Source organism: Ambystoma mexicanum, chromosome 9, assembly GCF_040938575.1.
Source record: "Ambystoma mexicanum isolate Mex_15411 chromosome 9, UKY_AmexF1_1, whole genome shotgun sequence".
Classification (NCBI taxonomy): domain Eukaryota; kingdom Metazoa; phylum Chordata; class Amphibia; order Caudata; family Ambystomatidae; genus Ambystoma; species Ambystoma mexicanum.
This window is the reverse complement of record NC_090931.1, coordinates 818972195-818996184: the sequence shown is the minus strand read 5'-3', so window position 1 is coordinate 818996184 and position 23990 is coordinate 818972195. Positions and strand designations below refer to the sequence as shown.

Here is a 23990-nt window from a genome sequence, read left to right as displayed (position 1 = left end):
TGAAATCCGATGCAGGGGCAAATACAGCCCTCATGGAGGGAGGCTGTGATTTGACCAACCTATTAGAAAGGCGGCAGAGACCTTCTGGGAAACTACCGCCCAATTTCACTTCTAGACAGCATTGGAAAACTATTCGGGAAAGTTACCTTTAAAAATCTACAGGAATGGGTGGATAACAAAGGTACAATAAGTAAGGGGGGTTCTGGGAGTTTCTCTCTACCGGCCTATATCCTGGGGTTGAGTCTCAACAAGAGTCTTAAGCTCACCATCCTTTCACAGATGAGAAATGTCCACTACATATATCAGTCTTTGTCCTGCCCAAGGGCAGTCCCGCAACGAAATGCCAGGCAGTTCTCTTCTGAACAAGAATCTGCTTAGATCACATGATGTGCATAGATTAGCAAGCAGTGTTAGACGAAGGTGGTGGGATGTGAGAAGGGTCCTGAGCAAACAGTTGTCTTAGAACCGCTTGGCCCACTTGAGTATCTGTCTTGGAATGAGTGTCAATGCAGTAGTGCTGAGTAAAAGTGCTAATAGAGCTCCAAGTAGCTGCTTTGCAAATGGTGTCAAGGGGTACTTTTGCAATGAAAGCCAGAGTGGCCCCAATACCTCTTGTAGAGTGGGCTCTTGGCGTAAAAGGCTGAGTCTTTTCAGAAAGGGAGTAACATAGTTGGATACAATTGACTATCCATTTGGAGATGGCACCTTTAGAGACGCAATCTCCTTCTCTGCCTGTAGCTACGGAGACAAACAGTTGGTCTGTTTTCCTTAGCGGTCTGGTCTTGTCTACATAGTAGAGGACCGCTCTTCGCACATCTAGAGTGTGTAATTTCACCTCAGCAGAGATTTTGGGTTCTTGGAAGAAGGCAGGTAGCTCGATGGACTGGTTAACGTGAAATTTAGAAATAAACTTAAGTGAGAACCTAGGGTGTGTTCGTAGAACCAGTTTATCCTTATGAACAGTAAAGAAAGGATCCTGCACTGACCCTTCTTATGGATGTAATGGCTACTAGGAAGGCAGTTTTATAGGTCATGTGTTTAAGACTGGCTTTATGCATGGGTTCAAATAGTGGGCCCATGCGCTTAGCAAGCACCACATTAAGGTCCCAACAAGGTGGTGGGTTAGAAATTGGAGGGTGGAGTCTCTTTACCCCTTCCATGAAGGCTTTAACCACTGGTACTTTCCACCACGAAACCTTGTTGTGGGAAGTGGTGTAGGCTGACAGTGCTGCCAGATGTACCTTTAGGGAATTAAATACCAGGCCTGCATCCAGCAGGTGGAGCATGTAAGTGACAATGGTGGAAGGAGTTTAATCAACTGGGTTGATTTGCTTATTCTGGCACCAGATAACAAATCTTTTCCATTTATCAAAGTAACAGTGCCTCATGTTAGGTTTCCTAGATTCCTTTAGGATGTCCATACATCTTTGTGGTAAATTGAGATGTCCAAACTCTGACTTCAGGAGCCATGCTGCCAGGTTCATGGAGTTGGGTTGAGGGTGCACTGCTTGTCCTTGGTGCTGGGACAGTAGGTTGTACCAGCACGGGAGCCTGATGAGTTCGCACACCGCTAGTCTGCGTAGATGTGGGAACCACGGTTGCCTCGCCCACATGGGAACAACTAGGATGAGAGTCATCGATTCCCTGTGCATCTTGTTGTCCAATTTCCTCATGAGAGGGGTTGGTGGAAAAGCGTAGGCAAACATTCCTGACCAATTCATCCACAGGACGTTCCCCTTGGAGTCTGGCTAGGGGAACCTGGATGCGAATTCTGGGCATTGCCCGTTTTCGCTTGTGGCGAATAGGTCTGTAGTGGGGAAAGCCCACTGTGAGAAGATGACTTGTACGACTTCTCTGAGTAGACACCATTCGTGTTCACTTGGGAGGGGATCTCTGTTTAAAGCGTCTGCTAGCAAACTGAGATCCCCTAGAACATGTTGAGATGACAGGTAAATGTTCCGTCTGAGTGCCCATCTCCAAATTTTCTGGGCAAGCTTGGACAGATTTGGTGAAAAAGTCCCTCCCTGTTTGTTTAGATAAAACATTGCTGTTGTGCGGTCTGTCAGGATCTGCACTGACAGGTTCAACAGGTGGGGCTTGAAGCGCTCTGAATACTGCCAGTAGCTCTAGCAGATTGACGATTCTTGGCCACTGAGTGAGACCAGAGACCCTGAGCTGTTTGGTGAAGGAGGTGTGCTCCCCACCCTGACAGGGATGTGTCCGTAGTGACTACAGCCTGACTACAGCCTGTACCTCTGGATCGTAAAAGGGTTTCCCCTTTGACAGGTTCTCTCTTGTCCACCAGTGAAGACTTTGTACAAGTGTTGGCGAAACGACCACTAGATCGTCCCACTGACCACTTGCCCGAGACCACTGTTTCGCCAACCATTCTTGCATGGGTCACATGCGCAGGCGCGCGTAGGTGACCAGGTAAATACATGACGCCATCATGCCTAGCAAACGCATCGCTTTGCGCACCCATATCTGGCGACCAGGCTGATATAGAGGAAATTGCAGTAGTAGATTCCAAATTCTTTCCCCTGATGGAAAGACCAACCCCTCTTGAGTGTCTAGGACAGCTCCTAGGAACTGTTTGGAGGTGGTTGGCACCAGGCTTGATTTTTTCTCGTTTATGGAGAAACCCAATTCGAAGAGGAGGTTGACTGTTTGAATGTTTGAGCTGCAAAGTACTGGGGTCTCCCCCGTGATGAGCCAGTCGTCCAGGTAAGGGTACACTGGGATTGCCTCTGTGTGTAGGTGTGCCGCCGCCATCGCCAGTACCTTGGTGAATACCCTTGGAGCTGAGGCTATACCGAAGGGCAGCACCTTGAACTGGTAGTGCTGACTGTCCACCTTGAAGCGCAAGAATCTTCTGTGCGCTGGGAACATGGACACATGAAAATAGGCATGTTTCATGTCCAATGTTGCCATGTAATGCCCCTTTCTTAGGAGGGGGATTACCTCTTGGAGAGTAGTCATGCAAAACTTTTGGTGCTTGACATACTTGTTTGCAGGGCGTAAGTCTAATACTGGGCGCATTGTCAGATCTTTTTTGGCACAAGGAAGTAAGTTGAATAAATACCCTTGTTTACCTGGTTGCCCAGGACGAGTTCTATCGCGTCCTTTGCTAGAAGACTGACTATCTCCTCGAGGAGGATCTTCTGGTGGTGTGAGGAATGTATTTTTTGATGTGGAGGGTGGTTTCAGGGACGCTCGAGTAGTTCTATGCAGTATCCTGCGGACACTGTGGACAGCACCCATCTGTCCGATGTGATTCCTTCCCAAGCTTGGGTGAAGTTGGTAATGCATCCCCCCACTGGGGATGCGCGAGAAGGGACCCTGAACGCGGCGTCACTGTTTTGCGGGAGGCGTGCCGCCTCTGCTGGGGCTGCCTCTACCCTTACCACAGCCCCTCTTGTTTCCTCTGCTGTAGCTCTGGGTAGACTGCTGGTTGTTACCCCATGATGTATATTAATGTATATTATATACTATTCACCCCTGTGAATAGTTGGAGCCTCTTTGTGAATTTTGGTCACGTGGGTGACGAAAATTAGTATTGCCTCTTTGATTAGGGGGCTTGTTGGTTAACTGTCCCAGGATTTCAGTGTCTCAATCATCTTTGGCATTCTTTAATGTGTCCTCTACCGCTTTGCCAAACTGTAGATTAGGATCCACCGGCATGTCGATTAGGGATGCTTGTGTCTCAGGTTTAAACCCTGACTGTCTTAACCAAGCATGCCTCTTAATGACAGTGCTCTGTGCTATTAGCCTGCCGGCGTTATCTGCGGCATCAAAGGTTGCCTTAAGGATGCAACTGGACACGGCTCTCCCCTCCGACGCAACCTTGACCAACTGGCCCTTTAAGGGTTCTGGTGCGGAGTCGATGAGGGCAGCTACTTGCTTCGACTCGTGGCAGTTATAACTAGCCAGCAGAGTGGTGGAGTTGGTAATCCTTGCCTGGTAAGTGGAAGTGGAGGTTACCTTCCTTCCCAACTCAGATTTTCCTGCTCTCCTTGTCGGGGGGAGCCTCAGATGATGATAGAGGCGTTCCCGCCCTCTTCCGGATATTAGTAACTACCAGGGAATCAGGCTTCAGTTGCCCCCTTATGTAAAGCGGGTCTGATTGGGCTGCCCTGAACAATTTCTCGACTCTGGGGTTTACTGCCCTGGTGAGGTTAGGATTGAGAAGGGAAGGTTCAATTCTCAGTTGAATGGACTTGAGAATTGGAATGGCCTGAGTAATGGGTTTCTTTTCTCCTACTAGTTCCTCAGCAAAGTCCCTCTCCTCCTGCGCCCCTTGAGTGTCTATGTGGAAGTGTTCTGCCGCTCTAGTCAAGACCTCACTTAGGAGGGGCTGGTTGTCGACAGAAGAGTCGGTAACTTGAGGCTCTTTGCCAACCGTGGAGTCTATTCTGTAGACTTCTGGGTCATCTTCCTCCTCCTCTTGGGTCCTCGTCATCCCCATAATAATTCACCCCAGTTTGGTCGTCCAAAGTCCAAGTCTGGATCCTCATCCTGTAGTGGATCCTCACTATACTGGGCGTAAGGCTGGATGTAAAAAGGGTCTGAAGACTGACCTTCCGTTGGGGTCTCAAACTGAGGTTTCTTTTTTTTTAGCCAACTTTATTTTCATTTTTTATCTTTTTTAAACGTAAGACAACAGTTAGCCTTCGGTTACAGCAATGTTACAACCATTAACATCTGTATAAACAAATTATTTAACAAACCGAGGTTTCTTACCAGGGGGCTGAGGGTCCCTAGACCCTGAGGGAGTAGCACCGTCAGGGGTATAGGAGAGGAAGTGTTCTGGGTTCTTGGAGTAGAAGTCTGCTTGGGAGGACATTCTAGACATAACCCTGTCTATCTCCTCACTGGTCCATTTTTTGGAGCTGGGAATGACCCTTTCTTGAGAGGGTTCCCCTTCTATGACTTGACTGGACCTATGGGCTTGTGCAGGGGTCTTGGCTAGCTGTTTATCAGAAGACTTAGAACTGTCTTTATGTAACTGATGTGCAGAAGAAGGGTGAGATGGTTTCTTCTGCTCTTTCCCCCCTTCCCCATGAGTGGAAGAGTGTTTCCCTGGTGTTTTCACCCTCTCAGAGCTTTTCGACGCCTGGCGTCGAGATTCGGGGGTAGTGTCCCTTTCCTTAAGAGTGAGGGCGTCGGGATTCGGAAGCAGCCGCCGAACGGTCTGCTGACGCCGACTCTTGGTGAGCGGCCTGGGGCTGGTGGTCGCTTCATCTTCTGACGAGCGGACCACCATGACTTTGGTGAGTGAGGCACTTTTGGCAACTGTGAGGCGATCTTGACCGAGAACGCCCAGAGGACACCGATTCGGTGGACCGCTCTTTGTGTGCCTCTTTCCGAGAACTCGACACGCGCGTCGAATCTTGGTTGGACTTTGAGTGCTTAGGTGTGGAAGTGGTGTGGCTAGAGCTCGTGTCGCCGGGTGTGTTCCTCATAACTGCCCTGCCGGACAGCCTTCTGAGGTCGGGGACTTGCGCTTGGGCGTCTTTCGACACCTCGTTGCCCTCGCCGTCCGAAAGTACAACGTTGCTGCCATCACTGAAGGTGCCGTCCGCTTCCATGGCCTCGAGTTGCCTGGCGTGGTGGGCCCAACGTTTGGTCGAGCGGTCCTTAAGTGTCTTAGCCTTGAACCAGCTACACGCTCTGCAGTTCGCCTCGGGGTGGTCCCTCGGCAAGCAGAGGTTACAGGTGGCATGTTTGTCAACCCAAGTATACTTGCAGTTGCACTTGGGGCAGAATTTGAAAGGGGTACCCTCCATACGCACCCTGTGGCAGCGGGCTAGTGTGTGTAGGAAAATATATACGAGTGTAGAGTATGTTACAACCCCCCACTCTCCCTACTTGCAGGGCCGAGGCCAGAGGCCTTCCAAGGCCCGGGCCGAGGCCAGCGGCCTTCCAAGGCCCAAAGTCTGTCGTGCAGCTCTCGACGGTTGTTTCTTCTCCGGGCCGGCATCGAACTTCAAACCTTGATGATTCGACGTGGGAGTGGAAGAAACGGGGAATATTATTGATTTTTAGCAAAATATGGCTGAAAGCCAGGGAACTCCGCGGAATGCTTCCGTCAAGTATGGCAGAAAAAAACTATCTGAGGGTCCTACACGCGTGAGGGTTCATGGGTACGGTGGACGTCACACTAGGGATAGTATTACTAGCACGCCCTGTGTCGACGCCCATTTTCGAGTTTCGAAAAACAAACGGTAATACTCTGCAGCTTCCACTAGATGTCGGCTTATGCACAGCATGTCATCTAAGCAGATTCCACAAGCCTCAGAAATATATATACCTGGATGAAATCTACCCACCATAGGAAAACGCATTGCATCTGTGCTTCAGATTGGTCATTCTTCCAGTGGCTTCTTTTACCCGAATTTGCACTACCAACCAAAATGTACTACCAACTCAAGCTTGGGACCAGTATGCAAGGTCGGTAGATAGACCGTTATGCACCTCTTGCTTTTTAGTAGGACCATCCACCTGAGAAAAATATATTTGAAAACGATCCTGAGGGAGTTGGAGATTCGCTAATCCACTCTGGATGTGAAGTTTTTGAGTCAATTTACAGACCTGCGTGTTGTTTATGCAACTGCCCATTATATTCAGAGAGCCTGGCTGCTCAGAGTGCAATTATCTATGAAATAGTCTGGTATCAAATCTGAATCTAGACATGTAGGTGAGGCTGTGAGATTCATTCTCTCCTCACCACACCACAGTTACCGATCCAATTTTCGTTTCTTCTTTTTCTCTCTCCATTTGCCAAAAGCACTCACACTTTATATTATTTTGTTTTTACCTTCCCATTAATTTGAGAGTATTAATTGATTTTATGTCTTGGCATGACTGTTTTCAAATGTTTAATCATCTAAAGCCTCTGTTTTAGCCTGAGCCCGAATATTATACAGCAAAGATATGATGAATCAATTGTTTGTTTTATTACTATGCACCGAAATGGTTGATTAACCAAAATAAAGTTGTTTAAGTAAAATAAAGATACCACTGCCATCAGCATGGCTGTGCTTCATTAAGTACAGGGAAAATGCCTATAACATCCAAAGAAAAGGGAAACCTGGTATCCCAGCACTACACTAGATGATTACATTGGGTGCAGAGTCCTCCTGCACTGGTGGCCTTATGCACTCACCATTGCCCTAAATCTGAAATGAGTTAAGCAAGGGGTGAAGTTTAAAAAGGCCACCCTCCTAAAAATCAGGTTAGGGTAAATAAATGGTACACAAATAGATGGGAAAGCTGCAGAATAATTTTTTTCTCCTAATACTCACCTTGCAACAATGAGAGTAGATGTGACAGACATACTCCTGCGTACACCGTGATCGACTGAGAAGAGACATGAGGTGGGGGATCACTGTTGCATCCTGCAAACACAATAGTTAGAAGGGAAAAAGAATTACATAAAACCAGGTATGATTGGGCATGTCTAATACACTTCAATAAAACCCAGATTACATGCATTTCATTGCAGAAGAAGGCAGTACTGTACATCAGACATTACATTTATTGCTATTTGTTTTTCTTCCATACCCATGGTAGAATATCAAATACTGAACGTGGAGAAAATCCTCTCAAGCGGCCTGACCAAACATAGCATCTGACATAGTACTAGTGTCCATACAAAAGTGTTTGTAAAAAGCCAAAGTGGAAGCTCAAGTTGCAGCTTTGCTAATTACTTCCCAAAGGGCATGCTTCTGGAAAGTCATGCCTGTGGCATTTGCTTGGACTACATTGGCATGTAGACCCCTAGGGGGAAACTTACCTTGCAGCCTGTAAGATTCGGAGAAGTAGGAGACTACCAGCCAAGCAATGGATGCTTTAGGAGCCCGCTTGTCCTGCTGAGAACTGCCAAATGGCACAAAAAGATTGTCATCCCTCTTATAAGGGCATGTCCTGTCAAGATAAAATTTGGAAGACAAAGGTCCAAAAAATGATGGATCTGCTCCGAGTTGATGGAAAACATGTGGAAATATAAGAACAAATGACTCAAGAGCCACTCAGAAGAGATTCAGAAAAAGAAAAACTACGTGAGAATATGTGGAAATACCTCGACTCATCATGCTGTGAAAAGGTGCATCAGGTTCACCCACGAATAGGAAGGCAATGTCCCGTCCAGGCTCCAACCTCCAATTCTTTATGTAGGGCGTGTATCTGTTAATTGCTCATTCCTCCATTATGACAATGCATTACTTACCGTAAAAGCATTTCTGATGGTTGTATCTGCTTAGATTCACATGCTGTGCATAGGTCCGACATCCAGTGGTCACTGCGGAGTATTGCATTTTGTTTTTCGTAGTCGAAAAGGGGACGTCGACAAGGCGTGTCTGTAACACTATCCTTATAGTGACGTGCGTTGTACCCACAATCCCTCACGCGTCGAGGTCCCTCTGTTTGTATTTTTTCTGCCCTGAGGGAGCCTTCTATACGTGAGTGAGTACAGAAAAGAGAGAGATGTAGAAAGATGTCTATGTTCCTTCCATACGAGCGGGGAGGAAGGGTGGGCGCATGTGAATCTAAGCAGATACAACCATCAGAAATGCTTTTACGGTAAGTAATGCATTGTCTTCTGATGTTTGTTAATCTGCTTAGAATCACATGCTGTGCGTAGACTAGCAAGCAGTACCCGGAGTTGGCGGTGGGTTATGAGAAGGGAGTCAGATCTAGAGTGTGCATCTAGACAGTAGTGTTTCGTAAAGGTGTGCACAGAACTCCAGGTAGCCGCTCTGCAGATGGACTCAAGGGGAACATTTGCAATGAATGCAATGAATGCTATGGATGCCCCAGGGCCTCGAGTAGAATGTGCTCTTGGCTTGAAGGGTAGTTCTCTCTTAGCAAGAGTGTAACAGAGAGTGATACATTGAACAATCCATCTAGATATAGTGGACTTTGAGAATGCATCTCCTTCTCTTCCTGCTGCCACCGAGACAAAGAACGGATTAGTCTTTCTCAGTGGCCTGGTTCTTTCCATGTAGAACATGACAGCTCTGCGTACATCCAGTGTATTCAGACTTTTTTCTCCCAAGTTGGACGGGTTTTGAAAGAACGTTGGTAGTTCTATTGACTGGTTTACATGGAATTTCGAGATGAATTTCGGTGCGAACCTTGGGTGTGTGCGTAGAACCACCTTATCTTTGTGAACTGTTACGAAGGGGTCTAGAACAGAAAGAGCCTGTGGTTCACTTACTCTCCTAATGGAGGTGATAGCTATTAGAAAAGCAGTCTTAAGAGTGAGGTCCTTAAGAGTTGCCTTGTGCATGGGTTCAAATGGCGAGCCCATGAGTCTGGTAAGTACCACATTTAAGTCCCATCCGGGAGCTGGGTTAGCTATCGGAGGGTGTATTCTCTTTACCCCCTCCATGAAGGCCTTGATAACTGGGATCTTCCACCACGACACTTTAAGTTGGGAAGTGGTGTATGCAGAAAGTGCCGCCAGGTGGACTTTAATGGAATTGAACACTAGACCTGAATCCAATAAATGGGTCAGGTACAGAACAATATGTGTGGGAGAGCAGTCAACCGGGTTGATGCTCTTTCCTCTACACCAGATGACAAATCTTCTCCACTTGCTAGAATAGCAGTGGCGAGTATTAGATTTTCTGGCTTCCCTGAGGATGTCCATACATCTCTGCGGGAGTTGTAGATGTCCAAATTCTATGATCTCAGGAGCCACGCTGCTAAGTTCATGTTCTGAGGGCATGGATGCAGTGTCCTCCCCTTGTCCTGTGACAGCATGTTGTGTGGGCAAAGAAGTTTCACTGGGGAGATAGAGACATCTCCATCAAGTGAGCGAACCATGGCTGCCGGGCCCACATCGGGGCCACTAGTATCATGGTAACTTGTTCCTGGTGCATCTTGTGCACAACTTTGTTGAGAAGGGGAGTCAGGGGAAAAGCGTAAACAAATTTCCCTGACCATTGAATCGACAGATCGTTCCCCTTGGACTGGTTCTGGGGGTACCTGGAGGCGTAACTTTGGCATTGTGAGTTCTCCAGAGTTGCGAACAGGTCTATTTCGGGGAATCCCCATTGCGTAAAGATGTCTAAGACGATGTCTTCCTGCAATCGCCATTCGTACTCTTCGGGCAGGGGGAAGTCTCTGCTGAGTTCGTCTGCTAGCAGATTGAGTTCCCCTGGTACGTGGTGTGACAGTAGGAACATGTTGTGTCTGAGAGCCCACTTCCATATATTCTGGGACAGCTTGGACAGTCCTGGAGAGTGGGTGCCCCCCTGCTTGTTGATGTAGTACATGGCTGTGGTGCTGTCTGTAAGGACCATCACTGTCTTCCCTTGTAGGTGTTCTTGGAAGGCTTTTGGTGCTTTGAACACCGCCAGTAGCTCCAGTAGGTTTATGTGCTTGGATGCTACGCTCGGAGTCCACACTCCGTGAGCAGTCTGATGGGATAGGTGAGCCCCCCATCCTGTGAGGGATGTGTCCGTGGTTAGAGCGGCCTCCACCGTGGGTGTGGCAACCGTACCACCACCGTAGCGAGAGAACCAAGGCCTGGGAGACCACCACTAGATCGTCCCATTGTCCGCTGGTCTGACACCACTGGCTGTTGAGTCACTCTTGCATTGGGCGCATGCGCAGGCGCGCGTGAGGTACCAAATAAATACACGACGCCATCATTCCTAGCAAGTGCATCGCTTTGCGCACCGTCACCTCTCGACCTGCCACATATTGGGGGCTCTGAAACAGCATGTTTTGGACCCTCTCGTTGGAGGGGAAGACGAGGTCGTCCTTTGTTCGAATTAGTGCCCCTAGGAATTGTTTGACTTGGGTGGGGTCTAAGCTGGACTTCTTCTCGTTGATGGAGAAGCCCAGCTGGAACAAAAGGTCTACAGTCTTTTGGGTGTTTGAGAAGCATGTCTCATAAGAGTCCCCTGTTATGAGCCAGTCGTCGAGGTAAGGGTATACTGGGATGGATAACCTGCGCAGGTGGGCCGCTGCCACTGCCAGTACCTTTGTGAATACCCTTGGAGCAGATGCTATGCCAAAGGGTAGCACTCTGAACTGGTAGTGTTTGCCCTCTATCATGAACCTGAGGTATTTTCTGTGCGCTGGCAACATTAAAATATGAAAGTATGCATCTTTCATGTCCAGTGTCGCCATGTAATCTCCCTGTGATAGCAGTGGGATACCTCCTGTAAGGTCACCATACGAAACTTTTGAGGTTTGACAAACTTGTTCGCTGGGCGCAGATCTAATACAGGGCGCATGGTTAGATCCTTTTTGGGTACAAGGAAGTACACTGAATAAATACCTTCCGTTACCTGAGATAGAGGCACAACCTCTATGGCTCCTTTTTCCAGCAGTTGGTCCACTTCTTGGAGAAGTATAGCGAGGTGTTCTGGTGTCATGCGGCGTCCCCTCGGGGGTCTGTATGTTGGGCAACTGTTGAACTCTATACAGTAGCCGCGGGCTACGGTGGAAAGCACCCAGCGGTCTGATGTTATTCCCTCCCATGCTGGAAGAAAGGATGTTAACCGGCCCCCGACCGGCGTTGCATGGGAGGGGATGCGAATCTTCGCGTCACTTGGTGGTGTTGGTGGCTTGGGAGCCTCTGGGGGTGGAACCCCGGCCTCTCCCTTTGCCACAGTGTTGACCCCTCTGATTGTACTGGCCACTATTTCCTTGGTAGTTGCTGGCAGAATACTGTTGTTGGTTTTGTTGCTGGCGTTGGCCACGAAAAAAGCGTTTATTACCAAATCCCCGCCTGTTAGGGGGTTTTGAAATTTGGTCTAAGGTCTTTATTGTGTCAAATTCTTTCTTCGCATTCTCCAGCGCGTCATCAACTGCGTTCCCAAAGAGGTTGGACTCCTCTATGGGCTTATTAATAAGGGACGCTTGTGTTTCTGCCTTAAACCCGGAACTGCGAAGCCAGACATGAAGCTTCAGCAAAATTCCTTGTACCAAAGTGCGGCCAGTCGTCTCTGCTGCATCGAGGGTATTCTTGACGATGCTTTGGTTGACCAGAGAGCACTTGTTAACTGTAGCTAGCAAACAAGTTCTTAGGGGTTCGGGAGCTTCTTCAATGTCCTGTTTAAGCTTTTCCCATTGAGCATCAGCGTAGCTTGCCAATAAGTGGTGATTCTCTTGGCTAGAGCATAAAGCTTCTTCCCCTCTTTATCTGGGGGTGCCTCGCTGGTAGATAGTGGGACTCCGGCCCTTTTCCTGGTGTTGGTCACGACCAGGGAGTCCGGGATTGAGTGACCCTTAATGTATAATGGGGCTGACTGACAGGGAGAGAACAGTTTCTCAATCCTCGGATTGACCCCTCTCTGTCCACAGAGAAGGGGTAATACGTCTCTTAACTGAGGCGAGGATGGGGATAGTTTGGCTAGTGGGGGGTTTTTCTTTGATAATCCTCTCCACAAAATCGGTGTCTGGGGTGACCTCCCCAGTTTCAAGTTCAAAATGTGCTGCTGCCTTCTTCAGCAGTGCATTAAAGGTGGGTTGATCATCAACAGGCGAAGGGTTCGTGACTGGTGTAGTTTCAGTAGACCTGATGACTATACTGCTACTGCCTGTGTCTGTAGACCTAGCTGGTGACTGCCAGGGATTTGGGTCGCCCTCGCCTGTGTCCTCCTGGAATCCCTCCCCACCTAAGTTAGTGGCCTCGTGAAAACCTTCCTCTTCTTGTTGGTCTTCAACATAGGTGAACTCATCTTCCTCCTGGAAGTGGGTGTCTTCCTCAGTGAGGTCGTAAGAATATATGTCCTCCTGTATGGGGTTATAAAACTTCTGGTATTTAGCCCTTGGACTCTCCAGGGGTGCCTCCCTTGGTCTCTTGGGTGCCCTGTCTTCTGGGATGGACATGAACCTGTCTAGTTTATCCAAACAGGTCTGGAACCTTTCAAAGGTCCACTGAGGTCGGCCAGGACGGTCTGGGAATGAAAAAGGAGTTTCTTCCTCCTGTAGTTGTCTGGTTCTGTCCCATAACGTTGAAGAAAGTGTGCCTTCGCCTTCTGAGAAGCCTTCTCGCTGGCTATGGCCTTCCGTCGGCGGCGGGAACTGGCCTGATCTGTTTTCTGGCGCTTTCGGCATATCTTTGGCCTTGTGTGCAGTTTTTGGCGTCTCACTCGCCGTACGTCTCTGGCCGTCCTTAGATGATATGCGCGCGAGGTTTTCGGCGATCATTCTCTCTTCCGAGGGATCGGTCGCCGTCGCACTATGTAACGTCGAGTCCTTGCTCGTCGAGTCCTTGCTGGCAACGTGAGCGCTCTTACGATGTGCGTCGCCGGAGGTTTTGGTGTTCGCGCCCTTATCTTTAGAATGGCCAGTCGCCTGTCGCAGAGGCGGTGGCGGGGAGGGCTGATGACCCTTACGGTCGGCGGAAGGCGCCGGTGGGCCCGGCGCCCCCGTTGGCGCTATGGCTGCCTTCGTCTTTGACAAATGCGTGCCGGGGGTATGTGCTTTGGTGTTTTTCCGTGTGCGTCCTTGTCACCGGGGTGTTCATCCCCATAAGCTGGGCGTGAGCCGGGCTTGTCGGGGCCGGGGACGGACGACGAGGAGCGTGAACGCACCTTTGAGAGGTCTACAACATCCGTTACGGGGGCCGTGTAGTCACTGTCCTCGTCACATTCGGCGGCGGCGGGCGAGGAGTCAGGCCTAGACATGGCGTAGGCTGCCCACCTTTTGACCCTGCGGTCTTTTAGAGTTTTGGGCTTTAGTAATTTGCAGGCCGCACAGCCGTCCTCCTGGTGATCGAGGGGTAAGCAACGGTTGCACCGTTTGTGCTTATTCTTCCAGGTATATTTACCCTTGCAAAGCGGGCAAAACCTAAATGGCGTCCTCTCCATAGCTGAGGGCAAGAAGTGTGACTACGACCTCGAAAGAGAGGGAGGGGAAAGAGAAAGGCATTCTTAAAGATAAAGAAAGACCACACAACCCCACTCTCCCTACTGTGTATGGCCGGCGAGGCCAGGCCACGTGTTCGGCAGCGCCGAAGGGTCCCCTCCACTCGTCGTTCCGTCGAAGATCTTGCTCGGCGGAGAAACAGCTCTGCGTCGAGGGAGGGATCTACGTTATTGATATTAATAACAAACGACCAAAGGTCGAAGAAACTGTTTGGCAATGTCTCTCGAGGAGCTTCGCATAAAGGCGACCAGTAGCTGGGCGGAAAAAAACAATCTTAGGGACCTCGACGCGTGAGGTATTGTGGGTACAACGCACGTCACTATAGGGATAGTGTTACAGACATGCCTTGTCGACGTCCCCTTTTCGACTACGAAAAACAAAATACAATACTCCGCAGTGACCACTGGATGTCGGACCTATCCACAGCATGTGATTCTAAGCAGATTAACAAACATCAGAATCTTTATTATAAGCATGTTCTAAGAACTGACACTCTGAGACAGCTAGAACCAGATAGTGTGTTCATTTGACGCATGTGAAGATTTAAGTTCCTATTCATTAATGGAAAGCTGACCACCTATATTTGTTGAAACGTGGATGTTCTCCTAGGGACCATCCGATTGGGTTTAATAATATCAATATATCCAAGGTCATGGACTAGATTGTTTCTAATACCTATTCTACTGTTCATTGAATTCTAATACTTTTGGACCTACACTCAAGTGCTTCATGTCTTAACTTTAAACCTGCAACAAATTAAATAATGGGCTAACTGCATCAACTTACCCGACTCTTTCTTTCCTTTTTTTCTTTTATCTAATAGTCCAATTATGCCCTTTCTGAAGAAGAGGGAATCCTCGAAACGCGTCGGCCAACTTATATTGGACACTATTGCTTGTACATTGTGTTTCTTCTTGCATTTATTATGCTTGTAACATTAAATCATTGTTCTCAAAGGAAATATTGTGTTTCAGAACCCACTGTGGTATTAAATTGTGAATTTTACTTGTTTGATTTTTGAATATCTATATGTTTAACCGCCCTTGTGGCGTATGTAGAAAGTGTGCAGGGGACGGGAGGATCTCAAATTTGGGTTCTCTTCTCTTTCTTTTTTTTTTCTATCTTCTGGCTCAGCCTGGCATGGGCTATTTGGTTTCTCAGTCTGTTGGGTGGCTTGCTTGTTGCTTTCACCCACTTGTGGGCATACTTGTGTGTCAGCCCAGCATTCGCTATTTGGCCTACTAGGCTGTCTAGCTTTCTTGTTGCTTTCACCACATTGTGGGGATTACCGTGTCTCAGCCTGGCGGGGGCTATCTGGCCTCTCAGGACTTCTAGATTTCGTATCACTCTCACTCCCTTGTGGGGTATTTAGTGGCTTAAACCGGAATGGGCTATTCAGCCTCTCAGGCAGGCTTTGTTTGTGACTAACAGGCGTTGTAGCTGCTGAATACCGGTATGCTGTGTCTGAGGCAGACAAGTTTCTCACTTGCTCAGGAGTCCTCAGCTTCTCAGGCTCCCCCCTTCCTGGACTCGTAAGCGATCGGCAGGCTCTGGGTTTCCTACGGCCTACCCGCCTCCTGCGTGGCCCTGCCTCCAGAATCAGACGTCTCCTCTGTGCTCCAGCGCAGACATCTGTTTTGCACCTTCAGGCTGACTCTCCCTCTTGCTATATGGATCTCCGCTCTCTTATGTTTTTCCGTGAAATGGAGAGGAGATCTTATTGGTTCTGCTCTTCAGGCATGGAGTTTAAGAGAGTGGGGTCAGAAACATAGCAATTCATTTTGAAAGGGCCCTGCGCATTATTATACTGTTCAATCCCCATATAATTAACAAACATGTGGGGCTCTGTTTGAAAGGGAGGTGTAGTCAAATCTTCATCTGATATTCCTCGTTCCCTAGGAGGGTGGTCACTCACAGGTTTTAAGCCTCACAGGATCACCCCCCTAGTCCTAAGGGGGTGTCTTCCCCCTTTGGGAGAAGTGGTGAATCCCCGGGATGGGTCACAGTTTATACTGAAAAACTGAAGGAAATCTGGCATGCAGCCCAAAGAAAATAAGGCAAACAGGTAAAAAAATTAACAACAGTGGAAGGAAAATAAAAACAACCATCGATTGTTGCATTAGCGACCAATCTTGCACTTGTGGAAAAAAGGACTGGCAAGTTTTGGGTGGAAGCAAAGTCAGCCTGTGCCGAGGCCATGTCTGGTGTTTGTACACTACATCTTTGCAAAAATATTCTGGTCCTATTGCTATAGGAGGGACATCCCAAAAGTACATTAAACACACAAAGTGCATTGATACAAACCCTGTAAAATTGCATGCACATTTTACAGCATTGTGTGTGAGGGCCAAACCACATTTTTAGTCTAGGTTAATTATAACATTTTTATTCTAAGAAAGGCACACAAAAAATCCTTATTAAGGCCTACAGACTATAGCATTTTCCCGAGGAGTTTCATCCCAAAATAAAGGCAGTTGCCAAGTGAGTATCAACATTTACAACAATGAAAGCAGACCATCTGTTTATAAAGATTCCAAGCAAAAGTTCAGAATAATTTCATGATCTGAGGCAGTGGTCAGTTTGTCATAAAGCGACTCAACCACAAATGGATGCATGCATTGCACAGGTAAGGATTTTTTAGTGTTAGAATTCAAATGATGTAATTCACAGGCTTATGGAGTGGTAAAGCTCTTGGGCTTGTATACCATGGTCATGTATAGCCCACTTCTGCCATTTTGGTAGCCTTGTTGTGCATGGCCCTTCAAGAAAAGAGGGGAGGCTGGTTGGCCGTTTGTAAGCGGGAAAGGCAGGTGCTGACACAGCCGTGTTAATGTTTGCATGCCGCAAGTACCAGTGTCCAAAGTCTGGTATGAGGCAATTTTTCAAATACCAAAAATTTGGAAATAGTTCATAAACAATGTGAAAAGTGGAAACAAGGATTCACTACGTATCCGTATCCTCCTGGTCCTCATGACAAAGAAAGGTCCCATGGTGATAGCTTGGGAAGATCAACCCGTTAGTGGTAGGCAGTGTTTCCCTAAAGTTATTATGGACTCTCACAGTAGTAGGTTGCGAAATAGTTAAACCTTCACTTTCAGGATGTTCAGGGGTGGTAGTACAGAACAAGTTACTTACCCTTGGTAACATTCTTTCTACTGGATGTTCCTCCCACGTATTCCTCATCTTTTGACATTCAAGTCTACTTGCAGCTTGCTTCGGATTTTTATTTTTAATAGGGTCGAGTGTCGTCAATGGCCTCTGTAGCGTGCCTCGTGACGTCGACGGTGATAAATGAAGCACGCGCGTTGGCCGTTATATCAGTTCTTAGTTTTTTGCCTCCTTTAACTTGCATGCTGTGTCATAGGAGGAGACAATCTTGATGTTGCAAGAAAGGAAGGTGCAATACACAGAAAATTCTAATCAGGCAAGAGGGGATGGACGGGTGGGCGATGAGGAATATGTGGGAGGAACATCCAGTCGAAAGAACGTTACCACAGATAAGTAACTTGTTCTTCGAATGGATTGTGTCCTCCCATGTATTCCTCATTTTTGATAGAGTCCCAAAGCAGTTTGAGTTAGGCGGTGCGTGCCAAGAATGTTCTCATTTGTTACTATTATGGAGGACAGCCTTGCCAAATTTGGCTTCCTCTCCTGAAAAGAAACTACACAGTACAATTTACTGAAAGTGTGAAGCGACGACCAAGTTGCTGCTCTACAAATGTCCCGCATTGGCACACTCTTTCCAGAGCTGAAGAAGCAGCCACCCCTCTAGTGGAATGCGCACTCAAACCTAACAGCAAATCTTTGCCTGTTAATGAGTAACACTGTTATGCACATTACAATTCATGTAGATATTGTTTGTTTTGTCACTGCCATGCCCAGCCTTTGGCCAGCATTACCGATGAAAAGCTGATCAACTTGGCGAATACTTGCAGTTCTTGTAATGTAGAATCTCAGTGCCCTTTTCGGGTCTAGACGATGTAGTCGCTCCTCCTCTTTAGATGGATGAGGAAGAGGGTAAAAAGAAGGCAGTACAATACGTTGTGCTAGATGAAACTCTGACACAACTTTCGGACGGAAAGTAGACATAACTCTTACAATTAATGTATCCTTTGAAAAGGATGTAAAGGGTTGTTTGGAAGAGAAGGACTGTAAGCTTACTTACCCTATGGGCTGACGTGATAGCTACCAGAAAGGCCATTTTCATAGTGAGCATCCTCAGAGGACACGAATCTAAGGGCTCAAAGGGAGCTCCCATAAGAATTCTTAATACAAGATTTAAATCCCATGATGGCACAATGAAGGGAGTGGGCGAAAACAAATGGGTTAAGCCCTTCAGAAATTTTACTACAATCAGCACTTCGAAGTATGACCCCTCATCTGGTGATCTTTTGAAGATTGATTGTGCCGCGAAGTAGCCCTTCGCTGTGGCCACTTGCAACCCAGAATGGGTCAGGTGGAGCAAGAAAGACAAAACACGGGGAAGTTACCATGTGAAAGGATCGAGTATCTTTTGCCTGCACCAGCTGCAAAACTATTCCAACAGCAGCGGTACAGGGATTTGGTTTCTGGCCTCCTTGCCGAAATCAACACTTCCATTCCTTCTTCTGGGAAGTGCCAATCTTTGTATCTCACCGTTTCAGACACCAGGAGTGAAGATTGCGAGTCCTGATTTATTGGTGAAGAATGTAACCTCCCTCTTGCGAGTGTAGGACTCTCTTTGGGGAAGACTAATTGGAGGGCAGATGACCATTTCCAGAAGGTCTGAGTACCACGTTTTCTTGGCACAATACAGAGCAATGGGGATCAGGGTTTCCCCAACTTCCTCAACTCCTGATGATATGAGGAATGACAGGGACTGGCGGAAATGCGTACAGCAGTGGACACTCCCAGTACACCACAAACATGTCTCCTAGAGCTCCTCTTTGGGGAAATTCCCTGGAGCAGAACAGCTTGCACTTTCGTTGATACTGATCGCGAACAGATCCACTTGAGGGGTTCCCCAAAGGGCGAAGATCTACAGAAGGACTTCCTGAGCTAGTTCCCACTCGTGGGATGTTAGGCAAAGTTTGTATGCAGTACCCTCTGGGAACACTACAAACAACTAGGACTACAGGCATAGGCAACCCAACCTTTGGTATAAGCTTGTGCTACACAGTTTTGGTAGCGTGTTGAGCAGCCAGGCTTATCTCAAGAGGGGAAATGTGAACTGCAGTGGAGTTACACAAAGATGCACAGTTACAGGTATTCAAATAAACTCTTACACTCAAGGTTTCTTGCATAACAATTATTCATTTATCAGTCAGTTATAAAGCCTTCTTCAGAAGGGAGCAATGCAATAGTAACACACAAATACACTTCAATACTGTACACTCCAAGTTTCTAAATCAATAAAGACCCTTTTGGGATAGCCCACAGACAAAACCTACACCCACAGGTGACTTCAATAACAAGGGTGCTGGGGACATTAATATCTTACTGTTGGCATTCAGAATACTCTTAAAAGTTGGTAATTGGCAAAGGTTGTTAGAACAAGAGACCACAAATATTCTTAAGCAGGGAAAACACTTTTAGATCCTCTTAGAAGAGTCATACAATTCAATAGGCTAGCCCAAAGTCAATGGGAAAAGGTTTTGGATAGGATGAAGCTCTTCTGGTAAGTAAATGGAAAAGTCTTTGCACAAGTTCTTGGGAGTCTTTGTTGAAAAGAAGAATCAAATGTAGGGCCACAAGCGGATTAGATTTTTGAGTTCTGTAAGTTACAAGCACTTCTACAGTAAGAGGTAAATTCTCTTAGACTTGTTTTACAGTACCTTAGTAAAGATGAAAAGATGCAGCTGATGACTTCTGTTCCTGTGCAGCTCTGCCGATCTCAATGTTCCTGGGCCTCAGTCGTGGGGACAAGAGGGAGGACGTCGGGGGACTCCTGCAATGTACTGGGACTGTCCCCGGCAAACTTCACTTGCATTGGCTGTTGTGCGTTTCAGCTCCTTGCGTCTACCGCAAATAGCAACAATGTGATTTCTGGCTGTCAAGATCGACTGTCCTTGCTTCTCGGGTCCTGCACTCTGCTTAGGGGGCTCAGGCTTGGTCAGTCCTGATTCCTGGGAGTCCGGAGGATCTTCCAAAAGCTTTAGGCCAGCTTAAAAGCAACGCACACAATCTGGTGTTCCTCTCCCTGGCTATACGGTTTCCAGCAGCAACTCTGTGAAAATTCAACCAGCTCCGAGATGGATGTCGAGGTGGCTTACTTTGAAGTTGATTGGTCCCACCGACACAAAGGGAGAAGTCGTCCTTGCAGGGGCTTCTCTGCCGATGCGAACGTGGCATTTCGGCACTGCAGAAGGGCTTCACCGGGCTGACCAACGTTCCAGGAGTTGCAGCAGGTCTCCTTTTCAAGCTCTTCTTCGGTTCCTCCGTCCAGTGGTTGACTATGCCTTTCAAGCCAAAATACACTCCCATTCATTCCAGCCTAGCTGTCACTCACCCAGCAGGGAGGCTGTCCTTGCCGGACAGTCAGCCAGCCAATCACCACAGAGTGCTTTTGGATCTCCTAGGAGACTAAGCACAGGGAGTTTCAGGCACCTCCCTCACTTCCTGCCTACCCCAGACACTCTGTAGTCAGAGACGGGCTTAACTCTTGAATCCCGCAAAGGTGAAATGAACAAAGAGACCAAACCTGGTTTGGCGCGCAGAGAAAATCTCTAGAAGGAACTTTTCACAAAGACATGGCGAAAAAAGAAGACTAGGGACCATTTTGTCAAAGATGGCTCTGTGCCATTTTTAAAAAGATGGCTCCTGCGGTTGCTTTACCGGAGCAGCGAACGCAGCCAGCGGCAAATGCAAACCATGGTAGTTCCAATTAAACCACTGCCACCAGCCATTCTGTAAAGAAAGGGTAACATAAAAATGTTACATGAGCATCTAGACACAGTAACCCCTCCAGCACTCTATTGTAAGATAGTGTGTGCTGGGTCTAGAAAGTTACAACGGTAAGTAAAGTCAATTTCACTTTATTGCTCTGGGAAACAGTAGTTTATCCCAGAGAAGGTATTTAAACCTTGGGAAATCTGAAAGTCTTCCCTGTGCCACTACACTGAAGGTGCTGTGTCACACAATGTAAAAGATGATGCCTATGGAGTTTGTTAGACTCCATAACCAAAAGAAACAGAGGTAAAATTGACATTAAAATACTAGAGAGTGTGGGAAAAAGGGTCACACTCTCAACCAGGTTAAAGAAATCAAGTACTCAAAATCCAGCAAAGTTGCTTGGGGTCTCTGAGGTGGAAGGAATTAGCACATTTTTGAGAATTCTCCCTAACATGGGAGATCGTGCTCTGCCTGCTCAGAGCATCCGCTGGCGTGTTTTTCTCCGGATAGATGAACTCCCAGAAAATTAAGTCCTTCTCTGAGTGCCCAGACCCAGAACTGCATTGCCTCTGTGCACAGGGGCAGTGACCCCACACCCCCTCGAAGTAGTGCATGGCTACTGTGTTGTCCATCATTATCAGGACACTCTTCCCCTGTATTGAGGGCAGGAAGGTCATCAGCGCTAGTCCGATTTCCCTCAGCTCCAAAATGTTGAGTATGGAGTCTGGACCAGTGTCCCCTTATTGAAAGATCTCTCATTTGCGCTCCCCATCCAGTGAAGGAGGAGTCTGTCACAACTGTCGTCTGCGGCCATGGTTGCCAAAAGTGTTCTCTTCATGACATTCTCTTGGCTGGCCCACCACAGGAGATCATGGGCGACCGTTGTCAGGGCCCAGAAAAAGTCAGTCATTCTGCTGGAGAATTGAGACCACTGAAGGGATCTCCTTCTGAGACTAGATTCTGGCACCAGAACAATGCAGGATGCCATGAGGATGAGCAACCTTAGTAAGTCGTAGGCCGGAAGACGTTGGGCACTCTGGAATGTCTGGACCTTCTGCAAGAGATGTTGAGCCCTTAACTCGGGTGGCAAAGCTTTTCCTGAGGCTGAATCCAGGACTGCTCCAATGAATTGAAGCTTCTGAGAAGGTGTCAAGTGGGACTTCTTGAAGTTCAGGGAGAAGCACAGCTTGTGGAGGAAGTGGCAGTTGCGACAGGTGATTCAGAGGAGAAACAGCCCTGATCAACCAGTCGTCTAGGTAGGGGTATATGTGAATTCCCTCCCTCCTTAGACTTGCTGTCCGCACTGCCATAAGCTTGGTGAAGACCCAGAGGGCTGAGGTGAGCCCGAATGGCATAACCCGAAACTGATAATGAGAACCACCAACTGAGAAACTCGGGTACTTTCTGTGATTCTGATGTATTGGCACATGAAAGTAAGCATCATGAAGGTCCAATGACACCAACCAAATCCTGGAGTCGAAGGGCCTGAAGGATCTGCCAAAGAGATACCATCTTAAACTTGTCCTTCCTGAGGAACTTGGTCAAGTATCTCAAGTCCAAGACGAGTCCCACTTCTCTGTCCTTTTTGGGTATCAGAAAGTAGGGAGAGTACCAACCCTGGTTTCTCCCAGCTGCAGGTACCAATTCCATTGCACCTTTCTCCAACAGGATGAGAATATCCTGTTGGAGGAGCGGATCTGGAATCAAGATTGATCTAGATTTTGGGGGCAATCAGGAGGTCTTTTTAGAAATGGAAGACAGTAACCGTCTGCTACGGTTTGTAGCACACCCATGCGTCCGAAGTTATGCTTAGTGAACTCCGGAGATGTTATGTTATGTTACTTTGCATTTATATAGCGCCTTATATACCATTGGTATGGTCTGAAGGCGCTGGTAGGTTGAACGCTCTCGGGAACCGAAGTTCAGGTCAGTTGAGAGAGTAAAGAGAGTCAAAGGGTGCGTGTGAGCACCGGATATGTGTGCAGCTGGTGAGGTACTCGTGTAATAGCTGCTTCTTAGCGGTAGGTGTGGTGGTTGAGAGATCAAGAGTATGTGTTCATTCTGGCGGGAATTATCCAGACCGATTGTTGCTGCGTTAGGCCTGAGGAGAACGCCTGGCTGGGGGGTGAGTAACCAGCAGTGTTTAGTTAGAGTGATGGGCAGTATGAGACAGGTGTTGGTATGAGAACAGTTATACCAAATGGTGTCATAGTATCTCTGTGTTCTAGTTGACTGGTGGTGTAAAGGAGAGAGTAAGTGTATGGTGGGTTACATGCTCTTCAGACGTCCTATGCGTTCCAAACCTTTCCATGAAAGTTGCACACTTCAATGCACTCTAGTCCGCCCCTACGCACTCCAGTCCGCCCCTACGCACTCCAGTCCGTCCAGAGTATTTTTAAGTTGTTTTATGCACTTGATCTACGTATTTCATCCGTACCACGTACTTAATCCGATCCATCCACATATTTCACCCCTTTCATCCACATATTTCATCCACATACATACGTCACTCGTTCCATTCACATATGTCACTGGTTCTTATCCACATACATCACCCGTCCCAACAGCATAGGTCACCTGTTCCATCCGCATACATCACTCGTCAGATGACACGACAGTCTGCCTCCTACCACAGACTTGTGGGTGAGGGAGTAATTTTGCTGTACCACCTCCAGAGGTTAACTCTGTGGTTGTAGAACAGGGATTTCTTCCTCCTCTACCTCTAGGAGGGGTCTTCTTTGGCCCACTTGTGAGAATTGACCTCTTCCTCTCGAAACATAGGAATACAAACAAAAAGGACGTCCTCCCCATCCTTCATGGGTATAATTTCTCACATTGGTTCCCTTAGTTTGCTATCCTGGAAATTTCAGCCCAGAGCAGGAAAAACGAAGAAATCCTGCGATGCCGCGGTCAATCGCAGGATTTCCTTGTTTTTCCTGCTCTGGACTGAAGTTTCCAGGTTACCCACAAAACAGCCCTGTATCCCAACTCTTCAAGCAGTTGCCACCCAGCATCCACCTCCAGTGGCCTTCGATCATGAGCACACTGAGCAAGTTCCTAAAAAGCATGCAGCTGTACTAAAGAAGCAGTTTACTTTGATTCACTGCCAAGAAAAAACACTTTCGACATTGCTACCCACCAGGGAGACCTACTCCAGGCCCAAGATGAAGGCATCTTGCCGAAACGTGTAAAAGACCAGCAAGCCACACCCTACCTGGTCCTCTCAACTT

The 23990-nt window shown here is 47.6% G+C and overlaps 1 protein-coding gene across 7 annotated transcripts in view; it reads right to left on the bottom strand.

Annotated features, from left to right (window-relative positions):
- Positions 1 to 23990, bottom strand: part of ARMC8 (armadillo repeat containing 8) — a 1620024-nt gene that overhangs the window by 1214644 nt on the left and 381390 nt on the right. For 4 of the 7 annotated variants that reach the window (XM_069615825.1, XM_069615821.1, XM_069615824.1 and 1 more), the window contains one exon: positions 7305 to 7406. In XM_069615825.1, the coding sequence (XP_069471926.1) occupies positions 7305 to 7406 (102 nt within the window). The remainder of the gene's footprint in view (positions 1 to 7304; positions 7407 to 23990) is intronic. The other 3 variants (XM_069615827.1, XM_069615822.1, XM_069615826.1) reach the window with 1 other exon arrangement.